General features: G+C 43.4%; 1 protein-coding gene across 3 annotated transcripts in view; it reads right to left on the minus strand.

Annotated features, from left to right (window-relative positions):
* Positions 1 to 774: 774 nt before the first annotated feature.
* LOC134358149 (very long chain fatty acid elongase 6-like) overlaps positions 775 to 17936 on the minus strand; it is a 140269-nt gene continuing 123107 nt past the window's right edge. For all 3 annotated transcript variants that reach the window (XM_063070139.1, XM_063070140.1, XM_063070138.1), the window contains 2 exons: positions 15645 to 15796; positions 775 to 4078 (listed from right to left, as the gene is read on the minus strand). In XM_063070139.1, the coding sequence (XP_062926209.1) occupies positions 3657 to 4078; positions 15645 to 15796 (574 nt within the window). In that variant the 3' untranslated portion in view covers positions 775 to 3656. The remainder of the gene's footprint in view (positions 4079 to 15644; positions 15797 to 17936) is intronic.

Below are 17936 nucleotides of genomic sequence, written 5' to 3' on the forward strand. Positions count from 1 at the left end.
AAAGCTCTTTTCACTTAAGTTTAACATAAAGAAATGCTGCCCTAAAAAAATGAGCTACATTCAAATATTAAATGTACATATGCTTTTGTTAGAGCATAAACTATAGTCACTGAAAATTTAATACAGGAACAGAAAGTGCCAGAATCACTCGGTAGGTCAGGCAGCATCTGCGGAGAGAAGAAGACAAGGTTAATGCTTCAGGTCATTGACACATTACTGAGGATCACTGACCTGTAACATTACATTGTAGTCTCTCCATAGATGCTCTCTAGTTTACTGAATATTTCTGGCATTATCTGTTTTTATTCTCATTTTTTTGAGTTGTTTTAATTCCCTACAATTACTCTATTGAAAGCAGCATCTGAAGATGTTCTAAAGCTCAAGTCCTTCGTACCTCACAAGTACTATGAGCCCTTATATCATGACTCCATATGCAAATATGTATAGCATCTATTTACACTGATAAATAATTCTATATATATTGTCTTTATAGCTTCTCTATTCCTCCACTGTCTAAGAACATAGATTCCTTCATCTTTTCACACAGTCCTGCCAATGCAAACACAGTAACCCATGTCTTATTCAGTTTTAAGTAGTAAGTCCAAAGTCACTGTTCCCTGCTCCTTACATGAAACAGTTAATTAATCAATCATCCCTCAATAAAAGTAGAGGCACAAAAGACTACACGTATTCAAATCTAGTGCAACAACCAAATGCAGGAGGAACTCAACAGGTCAGGCAGCATCTGTGGAAGGAAATGGCCAGTCAATCAAAACATCAACTGTCCATTTCCCTCCTTTGATGCCACCTGACCTGCTGAGTTCCTCCAGCATCTTGCCTGTTGCTCTCAGTGTCAAGTAAATTCTAACTATCAAATCTACTGCACTCTTCACTATTTGTATACTCAAAGAATGCTACAAAGACACACACATGAACTAACTGCCTGTTCACAAAGTTGGATAAGAGATCTATTCTCAACTCATTACAGGCATGAGTGAATAACAGTGAATATTAGAAGAATATGTATGTGTTTGTGTGTGTGGGGGGGGGGAGAGTAGATGGAAAAAGAGAGGGAAAAAGAGAAAAAAGCATTTGCCTGCTATTAATATTCTAAATAATCCCCTATGAAGTCTGCTGTAGAATCAAGTTTACTTAAGTTTTACAGAGCATACAAAAGCCAGGTTTCTAGTAAATTCTAAGAGGAATGTGTGTGCTTTTTTCATGATCTACTCTTGCGGGGTTTTTTGATAAAAGCTCTTTTGTTAACCTGTTGCAGTATCACCTCTGGTCTGGTGGAATTCTCTGAAAGGCTGAAGTTGGCTTTGTACTGCAGTGTGAACCACGGACCACAGAGCCTAACTTTGGAGATCTGCTATCATCTAACCACAGGTGAGAACAGCAATCAAGTTCCCTCTGTTATTGGCTCCTCTGGCCAATTAATCCAGCAGCTACACAAACCAACAAAGCTGTACTGCTCCTTCAGCACCCTCAGTACTGAGTGGCCATGCGACAGCACCCAAGAGCATCCATTCATGTAATCATCTTGTGTCATGGACTACACCAAATGGATACAAAAACATTATATGATCGCGAGTCTCCTCTCTGATTAGTTCCCAAACTGTTCTTTAAAAAACCAAGAATTCAGCATTGCACAAGTACTGATTTCTTTAGCCAGAGGGTGGTAAGTCTGTGGAATTTATTGCCAGAAATGGCTGTGGAGGCCAAGTCATTGGGTATATTTGAAGTGGAGGTTGATAGTTCTTGTTTAGCAAGGGCATCACAAGTTCCAGGAAGAAGCCGGGAGAATAGGGTTGAGAAGAATAATAAATCAGCCATGAGCAGACTCGATGCACCAAATAGCCTGACTCTGCTCCTATCTCTTACAGTTTTATGATCATGAAACTTATGTTTAACAAACTTGTCAGAGAAGTGCCAAAATGTATGCCTAAAAGAACAGAGGGGGCAAGTTCAAAATCTATATAAGGACTGATCCTCATAATGAAGGACTCGGTGCATTGTGATTAACATTAAGGACAATCCATTGGGAATGCTTTGGTAAACCAAAAGACTACTTTTACACTGCAGGAGAACATTTTAATGACTTGAAATCTAGAAGTTGGTTTGGCCGTACTGAGCTCTACATGCTGTTGTTGGTGATCCGGGCAGAGTCAGTACTTTTCTCTTCTTCTTACAGAAACATCTGCATGAGGCCTCAAGCTATTTTGATGGAGATGTGCTTATTTACATTAATTTGGTTAACTTTCTCTAAAGAGGTGGACAGAGGAATGTGCTCAGCATTTCTGTACTCAATACCACCAACAATAACTGCTAGCAGCAGTTTCACAAATACTTAATAGATCAACCTGTTAAAATTCAGAAAACTAGTCAGCACGTTTCTGTCCCGCAACCATCCCTATTACATTAAAAAACTCGTTACTTAATGATCAAGGTGCGGTTTTATCCTCAGACTACAACCTTGTCGTAGGGTTTGGAGGCTTGTGTGCCTTAATGACCCAGAGAGCTATGTTGGCTGGAGTCAGGGCCTTGTGCTTTGGCTCTTGGTAGGGTCACCCATGCCAAACAGGTCAAAGGGTAGAGGCCAGAGTAAGAGTGGTCCACCAGTCCTCCAGGCCCAAGGGTTCAGGTTAGGGCTAACAACCCTGACCGGTCACAAAAAGAAATTGTTACGGAAACAGCAATGAAGATGGAAGGCCTTCACTGCTCCCCTAAGCCCCAGTGGTGTAACAAGCAGTAGGTAAGTAAGTGCAGTTTTATACAATGGGATATGGTTCCTTGAGAAATTACATTTACACTCTATTCATTTAGAGGCAACAGTACACATGACAAAGGAAGAACTCCCTTGTGTCTTTCACCTGTATAAATAGAACAAATAGCTCTGTTGTCGAGCTTCTGGTAAGACGATAAACTTACCAAACGCTAACTTTGTTACCTTCTGTTGATATGTGCAGTCAACAGGCCAAACTCTAGTGTTAAATCCAAACGCATATGTCTCTTAGCATAGGGAAAATGCCAGTGTGATATTTTATTGTGGAAAAGATATAGGATCCCTCAAAGCCTACTCTACACAATATTTAGCTGGACTGCAGTGAAACAAAGCCTATAAAACTCTGAGACATAAGTTTGTTTTGAACTGGTATTAAATTTGCTGTACTTCCAATACTCTCTGTCCTTTTCCCTTGTGTTTTGACTGCAGAATAACACAGGGTGAAGCTCAGGCAGGAAACCGAAGCTAGAACAGTATGACTTCTTCTGTGATCTCCAATCAAACACACCACAACCCATGGTTAATCTTTGGCATGATCCCACTCGTTTCCTCTTTACCACTTCTGCACTCTCTATTCTGTCTCAACATCGCGCGCGGCTTATCAAAAACAAGGAAAGGACAGGGTTCTGACAGTCGACACTGTGGGGCCAGCCTGCCCCAGCACCGATACCATCAGTGTTTCCAGGAATGGGTAGTGTCAGTCAACACCACCTAATGGAGAGCGCAGTGGGAAGCGTGAACATGGAAGAGTGTAATCCTATCAAAAGTCAGTCCACAGTTGGTGTCAAGTCACCCCAAACCGTCTTGACAAAAAATCTTAACACCATCCATGCCTGACATGACTCCATTCATCCCATTACTGGGCCTGAGCTTATGCGGTCTTTAAACCCTTCTTTCTACTCAGGTAGGTCTCATAGAAGAAGCAGCAAAAGAGCAGGAAGTAGCTAAAATACATAATGGAAGACAGGATGATATTTTCAAAGAAAGAAGGGCAAAGGCCCTCCTCCATCCACATGTAAATCAGCACGTTCACCAGCATTCCCATTACCATCTGCATTATCTGGGTGAGGGTGATCAGCATGGCAAACCGGCGTGGCACGTGGAAGCCCGCTGCACGCAGGGTGTAGTATGAGTACATGAAGGCGTGGACACCATAGTTCATCGTCATGAACCAGCCGCCTCCTGCGACCATGTCTTTGTAGGAATACCAGGAGTAGAGCAAGACTGTGATGTGGTGATACCAGTGTAAGAATATCAGCTTCTGTTTCCGTAGGACGATGAATACTGTATCACCTGCAACAGAAGCCATCAGACAAATTCAGAAAATCTCAGCAGGGAAACCACAACATTATTTTTCTCACAGCCTGACTTGTGTATTCTGTAATTTACTGCACACAGTCCAATTTACTTTCTGTATCTTTTATGTAGAGATACAGCATGGCACAGGCCCTTCTGGCCGAACGAGCTGCGCCAATACGCCATTGTAACAGGACAATTTACAATGACCAATTAACCTACTAACCGATGTATCTCTGGAACGTGGGAGGAAACCAGAGCACCCAGTGGAAACCCACGTGGTCACGGAGAGGACATACAAACTCCTTAGAAGCAGGGCTGGAACTGAACTCTGATATTTACAATGTATGTGGTTTGGCTTAATTTTTTTTTAATTCCCATATTTACCTGCAACAAGTGACTTTGATAGTCCGTAACACTCAAAGGCCGCTGGCAAGCTGGGGTGTAGCGTTATTCAGCTGCACAACAGCTCAGCAGTATTTATATAGCATACTCACTCGGAGCCAAGAATTAGGAATTTTGGAGAGAAAATTATGAACAAGAGAGCAGGATCTAATACTTCAATGTGAACAGTCACACGATATTCATAGAAAAAATGCATAGTTATTTTACAAAGAACTATACTCAAATTCTCATTGGGTTTTCAGGTAACACACAGCCAGGGTCTTGCTCAGTTTGTGTGTTTCTATGAAGGTTTATAAAATCATGAGGGACAAGGTCAGTGGGTCGACAGAGTCTTTTATTCCCCAGAGTCTCCACCGCATCTGCTCTCAGGATGAGGCTTTTTATTCCAGGACGAAGGAGGTGTCGTCCTTTTTCAAAGAAAAAGGCTTCCCTTCCTCCACCATCAACTCTGCTCTCAAACGCATCTCTCCCATTTCACACACATCTGCTCTCACCCCATCCTCCCGCCACCCCACTAGGAATAGGGTTCCCCTTGTCCTTACTTACCACCCCACCAGCCTCCGGGTCCAACATATTATTCTCCGTAACTTCCGCCACCTCCAACGGGATCCCACCACTAAGCACATCTTTCCCTCCCCCCCTTCTTTCTGCTTTCCACAGGGATCACTCCCTACGCGACTCCCTTGTCCATTTGTCCCCCCAAACCCACCCCACTGATCTCTCTCCCGGCACTTATCCGTGTAAGCGGAACAAGTGCTACACATGCCCTTACACTTCCTCCCTCACCACCATTCAGGGCCCCAAACAGTCCTTTCAGGTGAGGCAACACTTCACCTGTGAGTCAGCTGGGGTGATATACTGCGTCTGGTGCTCCCGGTGCAGCCTTCTATATATTGGTGAGACCTGACGCAGGCTGGGAGACTGTTTCGCTGAACACCTACGCTCTGTCCGCCAGGGAAAGCAAGATCTCCCACTGGCCCCACATTTTAATTCCACAATCCATTCCCATTCTGATATGTCTATCCACGGCCTCCTCTACAGTCAAGATGAAGCCACACTCAGGTTGGAGGAACAACACCTTATATTCCGTCTGGGTAGCCTCCAACCTGATGTCACGAATATTGACTTCTCTAAGTTCCATTAATGCCCCTCCTACCCTTCACACCCCATCCCTTATTTATTTATTTAATATATTTTTTTATTCCCACCCTTTTTTTTCTTTTTTCTCCCTCTGTCCCTCTCACTATAACTCCTTGCCTGCTCTCCACCCTCCGGGCTCCCCTCCCCCCTTCTCTCTCTCCCCAGGCTTCCCGTCCCATGATCGTCTCCCTTCTCCAGTCTGGTATCCCTTTTGCCAATCAACTTTCCAGCTCTTAGATCCACCCCTCCCCTCCTGTCTTCTCATATCATTTTGAATCTCCCCTCCCCCTCCCACTTTCAAATCTCTTACTAGCTCTTCTTTCAGTTAGTCCTGACGAAGGGTCTCGGCCTGAAACGTCGACTGTACCTCTTCCTAGAGATGCTGCCTGGCCTGCTGCGTTCACCAGCATTTTTTGTGTGTTGCTAAGACTAGGTGGCATAAGTTCAAAGTGAATGCGGAGAGATTTATACACAAAATGAGAGGCAGCATGGTTCAAAGATGCAAAGTACATTTATTATCAATGTACATATGCAGTATACAACCCTGAGATTCATCTTCCTACCGACAGTCACGAAACAAAGAAACACCACAGAACCATTCAAAGAAAACATCAAACACCCAATGTCCAAAAAACAAATAGCTCAAATAGCAAAAAACTAGAGAATAACACATAGAGTATTAAACATCAAACCGCAGAGTCCTTGAAACTGTCTAGGAATGTTCAGTTTAGCGCTGTGTCGTTCGTTGACTGTAGGCCACAAAGCCAGTCCACTCCGATCAAAGTTACGCAAAATAGCAATTAAAGAAAGGAGTAACCAGAAACCAGAAACACATATTACATGAAATGCAGAGTCCTCTACAAACAAGTACAATCCACAAACTGTGCTGATTAAACTTTGCCAAAGACTCAAGACTCCTGTACCTTCCACCGGCAGCAGTGAACAAGAGGTGGAGAGGGGCCAGCCAAATGCAGGCAGACAGCATCGAACATCTGTTCACCTTCTGATCTCATTCTTGTTGATTTCAATCTTGCTCGGCACTTTAATTGACAAGAATTGGAGCCGATCATGGGTTCGTGGGAACAGAGGCACACTCTGTTCTCAATCTCGCTCTCAACTATGCCAAATTCCCTCACAGACAGCAAAAGCACCATATCGCTCAGTTGGCCCAAAAACGCATGATCAAAATGTAAATTACAGATTCCAATCGCACACAGATTACTAGTAGAAGTATATTTAAAAGAAGGAGAAGAAGCAGAACTGAACTGCAGAATATCACCACTAGTCGCATTGGTCACTGGCTCCATCTTGCCACACAAGCATAACAGTTAGCATAACGTTATTACAGCGGAAATGACCCAGGTTCACTTTCCGCTGTTTGTAAGAAGTTTGAACAATCTCCCCATGACTGTGTGGATTTCCTCAGGGTGCTCCAGTTTCTTCCCCCATTCCAAAGGCGTATGGGTTAGTAGGTTCATTGTTCATGGGTGCAACTGGGCAGCCTGACCTTATTGGGCTGGAAGGGCCTGTTACTCTGCTGGTATATCTCAAATAAATAAATAAAGTAGAAAATAAAGTAAAAACAAATCAGTAAGAGTGTGCTTGAAAGAGATTTGGACAGCTACATGGACAAGAAAGGTTTACAGTTATATGGCCAAATGCAGCCAAATGGGACTAGCTCATGAAGACACACTGGTCAGCATGGATGAGTTGGGCAGAAGGGCCTCGTTCTCTGCTCTGTGACTCTGTAATATGAACTGGAATTTAGTCAGTGTCATTTGCGATTTGCTTGCGCCTACCTGCTCTTACCTTGAGCGCCCAACAACACACATGCTCTGATCTGATCGGCAAGCGGTTTGTGTGCAGGACCTTTCGTAAATCCCAAAGAAATATTTTCACGGTCAGAGAAGCCACTTCCCGTGCTGAACCAGTTCTCAAAGTTGTCCCACAACTTGTATGTTTTTGACATTCACAAATATTTAACGACGATTAACAATTAAACATAGTTAGGGAACTAGAGCAGGAGCTGGATGACCTGCGGATCATTCGGGAGAATGAGGAGATTATAGATCGTAGCTACAGGGAGGTAGTTACGCCAAAGGAGCAGAGGACAGGTAATTGGGTCACTGTCAGGCGAGAGAAGAGGAAAGGGCAGGCAGAGCAGGGTTCCCCTGTGGCCATTCCCCTCAACAACAAGTATACCGCATTGGATACTGTTGGGTGGGATGACTTACCTGGGACAAGCTGCAGTAGCCAGATCTCTGGCACTGGGTCTGGCTCTGCAGTACAGAAGGGAGGGGGGGAAAAGAGGAGAGCGGTAGTGATAGGAGATTCGATAGTTAGAGGTGCAGATAGGAGGTTCTGTGGTCGTGACAGAGAATCCAGGATGGTTTGTTGCCTCCCGGGTGCCAGGGTCAAGGATGTCTCTGATCACTTGCATGACATTCTGAAGTGGGAGGGTGATCAGCCAGATGTCGTGGTGCATATCGGTACCAATGACATAGCAAGGAAGAGTGAAGAGGTCCTGGACAGTGAGTATAGAGAGCTTGGTAGGAAGTTGAAAAGCAGGACCTCGAGGGTGGTAATCTCAGGATTGCTACCTGTGCTACATGCCAGTGAGGGTAGGAATAGGATGCTCTGGAGGAGGAACAAGTGGCTGAGGAACTGGTGTTGGGGGCAGGGTTTCAGATTTCAGGATCATTGGGACCTCTTCTGGGGCAGGTGGGACCTGTACAAGAGAGACGGGTTACACTTGAACTACAGGGGGACCAATATCCTTTCACGGAGGTTTGTTAGTGCTATTGGGGAGGCTTTAAACTAGATTTGCAGGGGGATGGGAACCAGAGTGCCAGAGCTGACAGTGTGGCTGGGGTGAAAATAAATGATGTTAAAAGTTCAAGCAAATCCGCTAATAGAAAGGTTGTGAGTGGTGGCAAAAATCTTCTGAGGTGTATATATTTCAATGCTAGGAGTATTGCGGGGAAGGCGGATGAGTTGAGGGCGTGGATTGACACGTGGAATTATGACGTTATAGCAATTAGTGAAACTTGGCTACAGGAGGGGCAGGACTGGCAGCTTAATATTCCAGGGTTCCTATGTGATGTGATTGAGGCACAGGAATGAAAGGTGGGGGAGTAGCATTGCTTGTTAGGGAAAATATTACAGCAGTGCTCAGGCAGGACAGATTGGAGGGCTTGTCTACTGAGTCCTTATGGGTGGAGCTGAGAAACAGGAAAGGTATGGCCACATTAGTGGGATTGTATTACAGACCACCCAATAGTCAACGAGACTTGGAAGAGCAAATCTGCAGAGAGATAGCAGGCAACTGCAGGAAACATAAAGTTGTGGTGGTAGGGGATTTTAATTTTTCATACATTGATTGGGACTCCCATACTGTTAGGGGTCTAGATGGTTTAGAGTTTGTAAAATGTGTTCAGGAAAGTTTTCTAAATCAATATATAGAGGGACCAACTAGAGGGGATGTAATATTGGATCTCCTGTTAGGAAACGAGTTAGGACAAGTGACGGAAGTCTGTGTAGGGGAGCACTTTGGTTCCAGTGATCATAACACCATTAGTTTCAATTTGATCATGGACAAGGATAGATCTGGTCCTAGGGTTGAGGTTCTGAACTGGAAGAAGGCCAAATTTGAAGAAATGAGAAAGGATCTAAAAAGCGTGGATTGGGACAGGTTGTTCTCTAGCAAAGATGTGATTGGTGGGTGGGAAGCCTTCAAAGGGGAAATTTTGAGATTGCAGAGTTTGTATGTTCCTGTCAGGATTAAAGGCAAATTGAATAGGAATAAGGAACCTTGATTCTCAAGGGATATTGCAACTCTAATAAAGAAGAAGAGGGAGTTGTATGAAATGTATAGGAAACAGGGAGTAAATCAGGTGCTTGAGGAGTATAAGAAGTGCAAGAAAATACTTAAGAAAGTAATCAGGAGGGCTAAAAGAAGACATGAGGTTGCCTTGGCAGTCAAAGTGAATGATAATCCAAAGAGCTTTTACAGGTACATTAAGAGCAAAAGGATTGTAAGGGATAAAATTGGTCCTCTTGAAGATCAGAGTGGGTGGCTATGTGCGGAACCAAAGGAAATGGGGGAGATCTTAAATAGGTTTTTTGTGTCTGTATTTACTAAGGAAACTGGCATGAAGTCTATGGAATTGAGGGAATCAAGTAGTGAGATCATGGAAACTGTAAAGATTGAAAAGGAGGAGGTGCTTGCTGTCTTGAGGAAAATTAAAGTGGATAAATCCCCAGGACCTGACAGAGTGTTCCCTCGGACCTTGAAGGAGACTACTGTTGAAATTGCGGGGGCCCTGGCAGAAATATTTAAAATGTCGCTGTCTACGGGTGAGGTGCCGGAGGATTGGAGAGTAGCTCATGTTGTTCCGTTGTTTAAAAAAGGATCGAAAAGTAATCCGGGAAATTATAGGCCAGTGAGTTTAACGTCGGTAGTAGGTAAGTTATTGGAGGAAGTACTAAGAGACAGAATCTACAAGCATTTGGATAGACAGGGACTTATTAGGGAGAGTCAACATGGCTTTGTGCGTGGTAGCTCATGTTTGACCAATCTATTGGAGTTTTTCGAGGAGGTTACCAGGAAAGTGGATGAAGGGAAGGCAGTGGATATTGTCTACATGGATTTCAGTAAGGCCTTTGACAAGGTCCCGCATGGGAGGTTAGTTAGGAAAATTCAGTCGCTAGGTATACATGGAGAGGTGGTAAATTGGATTAGACATTGGCTCAATGGAAGAAGCCAAAGAGTGGTGGTAGAGAATTGCTTCTCTGAGTGGAGGCCTGTGACTAGTGGAGTACCACAGGGATCATTGCTGGGTCCATTGTTATTTGTCATCTATATCAATGATCTGGATGATAATATGGTAAATTGGATCAGCAAATTTGCTGATGATACAAAGATTGGAGGTGTAGTAGACAGTGAGAAAGGTTTTCAGAGCCTGCAGAGGGACTTGGACCAGCTGGAAAAATGGGCTGAAAAATGGCAGATGGAGTTTAATACAGACAAGTGTGAGGTATTGCACGTTGGAAGGACAAACCAAGGTAGAACATACAGGGCTAATGGTAAGGCACTGAGGAGTGCAGTAGAACAGAGGGATCTGGGAATACAGATACAAAATTCCCTAAAAGTGGCGTCACAAGTAGATAGGGTCGTAAAGAGAGCTTTTGGTACATTGGCCTGTATTAATCAAAGTATTGAGTATAAGAGCTGGAATGTTATGATGAAGTTGTATAAGGCATTGGTGAGGCCAAATCTGGAGTACTGTGTTCAGTTTTGGTCACCAAATTACAGGAAGGGTATTTGATAAGGTTGAAAGAGTGCAGAGGAGGTTTACAAGGATATTGCCAGGACTTGAGAAACTCAGTTACAGAGAAAGGTTGAATAGGTTAGGACTTTATTCCTTGGAGCGTAGAAGAATGAGGGGAGATTTGATAGAGGTATATAAAATTATGATGGGTATAGACAGAGTGAATGCAAGCAGGCTTTTTCCACTGAGGCAAGGGGAGAAAAAAACCAGAGGACATGGGTTAAGGGTGAGGGGGGAAAAGTTTAAAGGGAACATTAGGGGGGGCTTCTTCACAGAGAGTGGTGGGAGTATGGAATGAGCTGCCAGATGAGGTGGTAAATGCGGGTTCTTTTTTAACATTTAAGAATAAATTGGACAGATACATGGATGGGAGGTGTATGGAGGGATATGGTCCGTGTGCAGGTCAGTGGGACTAGGCAGAAAATGGTTCAGCACAGCCAAGAAGGGCCAAAAGGCCTGTTTCTGTGCTGTAGTTTCTATGGTTTCTACGGTTTCTATAGTGTTAATTTATTTTTGCTAAGCACTTATTAAAACATATATTATCTATCAACTCAAATCAACTATGTAAGTTTCTTGGAACCTGCCTGCCCTGGACACAGTTGTTGCTCTACAATGAGTTGCTTGGAGCTGCAGTCTGACCTGCCACGGGGTTGTTGGTCAGAGTTTCTCAACAGAGCTGCTGGGAGAGCAGCAGGAGGTTCCTGCTCCACTGCTGGCTTTGCTCAGTTCCCCTACATCAGAGCTCAGTTATAAATGACAGCAGTGATTTTCCGCGAGGGGGACCCAGGGTCCTGCTCGTCTCTGCCTGCTGTTTGTTAGGAATTTCAGGCTAATGCTTATGCATTCACCGAGAAGGAAAATTGTGCAACTTTATTAATTCAATGACTTATAATCACCACCTTTAGAATAAGTAATACAATTCTAAAATTCAGTTCGTTACTGAACAGCAGAATCTGGAGGTATAGAGTGGGCTTCATCTCCTACTTCTCATGGAAACTATCTCTCAGGCTACAGACTGAATTGGTTGAGGCAAACCATTGTTATTTGGTGAAGGGTCTCAGCCCAAATCGTTGACTGTTCATTCCCATTTATAGATGTTGCCTGACCTGCTGAGCTCCTCCAGCACATTGTGTGCATTGCTGTAGATTTTCCAGTATCTGCAGTACCTCCTGCGTCTCTTATTTTTATATAAGAACAGATCACGTTTGTTTAGGAGCAGTAGGATCAAACTTCCTTCCTGCCCATTACACCACTGGCATTTAGGGCAGCAAGAAATGTCCTCCATCTCTGGTAGTGTTCAGGACTTCCTTCATCATGTCAGTAGCTTCTCTCAGTTTTCATTACTGTCAGTCATCCAAGTCCCAGGTGGGGACTCAGGAATACCATCACACTCAGAAGTAGAAGGATTCTTTATTGATGTGTCCATAACAAGTTTTGTTACAGGGTTGTTAGCACTGAGCTGAACCGCCCCCCCCCACCCCCGAACCTGGAGGACCGGTGGACCACTCTTAGTCTGGCCTCTACCCTTTGACCTATTTGGCATGGGTGACCCCACCAAGAGTCAAAGCATAAAAGCCCTGACTCCAGCCAACATAACTCTCCTGGTCAATGAGGCACGCAAATCTCTGAACCCTATGACAAGACTGTGGTCCTCTTGGAGAAGTAGGGTCAAAAGAGAGGTATAATCTTTGACAACAACCTGAGACCAAAGATATCTAATTGGAATCAAATTAAAGAGGCTAGGCGAGAGGAGATTAGTTCACAACAGGGGGATGGGAACCAGTGCAGAGAGACAGAGGGGTGTAAAGTGAGGGTGGAAGCAAAAAGTAGTAAGGAGAAAAGTAAAAGTGGCAGGCCGACAAATCCAGGGCAAGCGTCAAAAAGGGCCACTTTTCAACATAATTGTATAAGGGCTAAGAGAGTTGTAAAAGAGCGCCTGAAGGCTTTGTGTGTCAATGCAAGGAGCATTCGTAACAAGGTGGATGAATTGAAAGTGCAGATTGTTATTAATGATTATGATATAGTTGGGATCACAAAGACATGGCTCCAGGGTGACCAAGGATGGGAGCTCAACGTTCAGGGATATTCAATATTCAGGAGGGATAGACATGAAAGAAAAGGAGGTGGGGTGGCGTTGCTGGTTACAGATGAGATTAACGCAATAGAAAGGAAGGACATAAGCCGGGAAGATGTGGAATCAATATGGGTAGAGCTGCATAACACTAAGGGGCAGAAGACTTAAAGAGGGGTAACTTTGAAGGTATGAGACGTGAATTAGCTAAGATAGACAGGCAAATGACACTTAAAGGATTGACGGTGGATATGCAATGGCAAGCATTTAAAGATTGCATGGATGAACTACAACAATTGTTCATCCCAGTTTGGCAAAAGAATAAATCAAGGAAGGTAGTGCACCCGTGGCTGACAAGAGAAATTAGGGATAGTATCAATTCCAAAGAAGAAGCATACAAATTAGCCAGAAAAAGTGGCTCACCTGAGGACTGGGAGAAATTCAGAGTTCAGCAGAGGAGGACAAAGGGCTTAATTAGGAAGGGGAAAAAAGATTATGAGAGAAAACTGGCAGGGAACATAAAAACTGACTGTAAAAGCTTTTATAGATATGTAAAAAGGAAAAGACTGGTAAAGGCAAATGTAGGTCCCCTACAGACAGAAACAGGTGAATTGATTATGGGGAGCAAGGATATGGCAGACCAATTGAATAATTACTTTGGTTCTGTCTTCACTAAGGAGGACATAAATAATCTTCCAGAAATAGTAGGGGACAGAGGGTCCAGTGAGATGGAGGAGCTGAGCGAAATACATGTTAGTAGGGAAGTGGTGTTAGGTAAATTGAAGGGATTAAAGGCAGATAAATCCCCAAGGCCAGATGGTCTGCATCCCAGAGTGCTTAAGGAAGTAGCCCAAGAAATAGTGGATGCATTAGTGATAATTTTTCAAAACTCGTTAGATTCGGGACTAGTTCCTGAGGATTGGAGGGTGGCTAATGTAACCCCACGTTTTAAAAAAGGAGGGAGAGAGAAACCGGGGAATTATAGACCGGTTAGCCTAACGTCGGTGGTGGGGAAACTGCTGGAGTCAGTTATCAAAGATGTGATAACAGCACATTTGGAAAGCAGTGAAATCATCGGACAAAGTCAGCATGGATTTGTGAAAGGAAAATCATGTCTGACGAATCTCATAGAATTTTTTGAGGATGTAACTAGTAGAGTGGATAGGGGAGAAGCAGTGGATGTGGTATATTTGGATTTTCAAAAGGCTTTTGACAAGGTCCCACACAGGAGATTAGTGTGCAAACTTAAAGCACACAGTATTGGGGGTAAGGTATTGATGTGGATAGAGAATTGGTTGGCAGACAGGAAGCAAAGAGTGGGAATAAACGGGACCTTTTCAGAATGGCAGGCAGTGACTAGTGGGGTACCGCAAGGCTCAGTGCTGGGGCCCCAGTTGTTTACAATATATATTAATGACTTGGATGAGGGAATTAAATGCAGCATCTCCAAGTTTGCGGATGACACGAAGTTGGGCGGCAGTGTTAGCTGTGAGGAGAATGCTAAGAGGGTGACTTGGATAGGTTGGGTGAGTGGGCAAATTCATGGCAGATGCAATTTAATGTGGATAAATGTAAAGTTATCCACTTTGGTGGCAAAAATAGGAAAACAGATTATTATCTGAATGGTGGCCGATTAGGAAAAGGGGAGGTGCAACGAGACCTGGGTGTCATTATACACCAGTCATTGAAAGTGGGCATGCAGGTACAGCAGGCGGTGAAAAAGGCAAATGGTATGCTGGCATTTATAGCGAGAGGATTCGAGTACAGGAGCAGGGAGGTACTACTGCAGTTGTACAAGGTCTTGGTGAGACCACACCTAGAGTATTGTGTGCAGTTTTGGTCCCCTAATCAGAGGAAAGACATCCTTGCCATAGAGGGAGTACAAAGAAGGTTCACCAGATTGATTCCTGGGATGGCAGGACTTTCATATGAAGAAAGACTGGATGAACTAGGCTTGTACTCGTTGGAATTTAGAAGATTGAGGGGGGATCTGATTGAAACGTATAAAATCCTAAAGGGATTGGACAGGCTAGATGCAGGAAGATTGTTCCCGATGTTGGGGAAGTCCAGAATGAGGGGTCACAGTCTGAGGATAAGGGGGAAGCCTTTTAGGACTGAGATTAGGAAAAACTTCTTCACACAGAGAGTGATGAATCTGTGGAATTCTCTGCCACAGGAAACAGTTGAGGCCAGTTCATTGGCTATATTTAAGAGGGAGTTAGATATGGTCCTTGTGGCTACGGGGATCAGGGGGTATGGAGGGAAGGCTGGTGCAAGCTTCTGAGTTGGATGATCAGCCATGATCATAATAAATGGCGGTGCAGGCTCGAAGGGCCGAATGGCCTACTCCTGCACCTATTTTCTATGTTTCTATGTTTCTATGGATGCAGTAAATAAGATGCTGGAGGAACTCAGTGGATTTGGCAACATTTTTGTGAAGGGAAATGTGCAGTTGATGTTTTGGACCGAGACCCTTCATAGGTGTAGTCTGCTTATTCTTCCTTGTCATGGGAGAGGTTTAACCAGTGCAAAATGGGAGGACAATTCTGGTAAGACACATCAATCATCCAAAATTACAATAAATGGTTTGCAACTGAAACAATGTCCTTTATCTTACCTAGTTCTGGGGCTTTACTCAAGACAAATGCATATGCCCAGAATTTGCTGACTGGTCCATTGTAGAAGCTCTGGTCACACACAGATTGCTTGAAGCCACTGGTATAAAGTACGTGCCACATGTACCATCCTGTTCTGAAAGCACCAAGTATACTGTGGGGAAGAAAAAATTCTCACCATCATTTTCATGATATTTAAATACATGGTGTTATAATCCATTGCCTAGTTATACTATAATTGCGATATAGGATATATCTGTCTGCCAGTAATTTCCTCAGCCTTTTGGGCACATTATATCATTTCCTTCACAAAGTACCATCTGTATCTTTCTAACGATAGCAGTTTATCAGAAAATGCACACTGGAACCTCTGGATAGAGTTCAGTAAAGAAATAGCTAATCACTGTTTTCAAACTATGAGTTCCCCAGTGAGTTATGGTAGATTATTCATTCATTCATTCATTTGGCGATACGGGGAAGAACAGGCCTTTCTGACAACTGCACCGCCCAGTAACCCACTTATTTGACACTAACCTAATCATGGGACAATTTACCATGACCAATTAACCTATAAACCGGTACGTCTTTGGGAGGAAACCGGAGCACCCGGAGGAAACCCACTCACACATGGGATGAACATACAAACTCCTTACAGAGGATGCCAGAGTTGGAACTCTGAACTCCAATGCCCCTGTGCTACGCAAACCCCTATGCTACGATGGCACTCTAACATAGAACATAGAACATCGAACAAAACAGCACAGTACAGGCCTTTTGACCCATGATGTTATGCCAACCTTTTAACCTATTTTAATTTCAATCTAACCCTTCCTTTCAACATAGCCCTTGATTTTTCTATCTTCCATGTGCCTATCTAAGAGTCCTTTAAATGTCCCTGCCTCTATCACCACCCTGGCAGTTGCTCCACACACCCACCACGCTCTGTGTGAAAAAAACCTACCCCTGACATCTCCTTTATACTTTCCTCCAATCACCTTACAGTTATTCCCCCTCGTGTTAGCCACATACTTCAGGATTACATGCTTCTTGGAGTACTTTGAGTATTTTATAATTTCAATTTGATCTACTCTATAAGACCACCATGATTTCACCAAGTTTTCTTTTCCAAAAAGTTGCACACAAATTAATTGTTCTTTTACCCACTCAGGCAATCCTGCACCTAGCTAAACCATTTCTATCTCCCCACGGCTAAATGATTCAGCTGTAAGGGAAAGGAGTTGACTAAGTAGTCCCTTAAGCTGCTCCATCATTCAATGGGATGTCCTTAGACCAGGGGCTCCCAATCTGACGTCCACAAACCCTTTGATTCATGGTATTGGTCCACGGCATAAAAAAAGGTTGGGGACCCCTGCTTTAAACCTTTGGCCCATGAGTCCACACCAATCATTTTTACTTTAATCCTACATTAAATCCCTTATTTTTATACTATTTTTTTTCAACTCCTCCCACATACTGGGATAATTATTGCAGCAAACCAACCTTCCCAACCACAAGTCTTTTGGAAGTGGAAGGAAACTGGAACACCCTGAGAAAATCCACATGGTCATTGAGAGAACGTGGAAACTCCACACAGTCAGCACTCGAAGTCAGGACTGAACCTGTGCCCCGGCGCTGGGAGGCAGGAGCGTTACTCACTGCTTCACTGTGCTGCCCCCCAGATTCCCTTTCTTTCAGTCACCCTTCACTGGTTTCAGATATTTCCCCAGCTTTGGTCTACAACGTTGTACTAACATCATGTGCCTTTTCTTTCTTTCTTTTTAAATCTTTTTATTGAATTAGTACACAAAAGGTAAAACATATAGCAACCAATACGTTGTTATGACATAGATACACAAGAAATATTAATACAAAAAAAACAATGCAAATAATGTAGGTTAGTTATAAAATAACAAGGTAATATAATTGTATACTAGTTTTCCATATATATCGATAAAGGAGAAAAAAAACCCGGAAACCCCCCCCCCCAAAAAAAACTACCATGCAACTAAGCTATAAAGCAAAGCAATGGCTAACTAGGTAAATAGTAGACTTAAACAGATTAAACAATCACGTCCTCAAACCCGACCTCCACCTATAGCAGATAAAATCCACCAAGGGAGTGTATATATGATCAGAGAGAGAAAAAAATTGTTACATTAAATGAAAATATTGAATAAAAGATCTCCAGGTCTGTTCAAATTTAACTGAAATATCATAGAGATTACTTCTGATTTTTTCCAAATTTAGACACAGTATCATTTGAGAGAACCAAAACAACGTAGTTGGGGCATTAA

Source organism: Mobula hypostoma, chromosome 18 (genome assembly GCF_963921235.1).
Source record: "Mobula hypostoma chromosome 18, sMobHyp1.1, whole genome shotgun sequence".
Lineage (NCBI taxonomy): Eukaryota > Metazoa > Chordata > Chondrichthyes > Myliobatiformes > Myliobatidae > Mobula > Mobula hypostoma.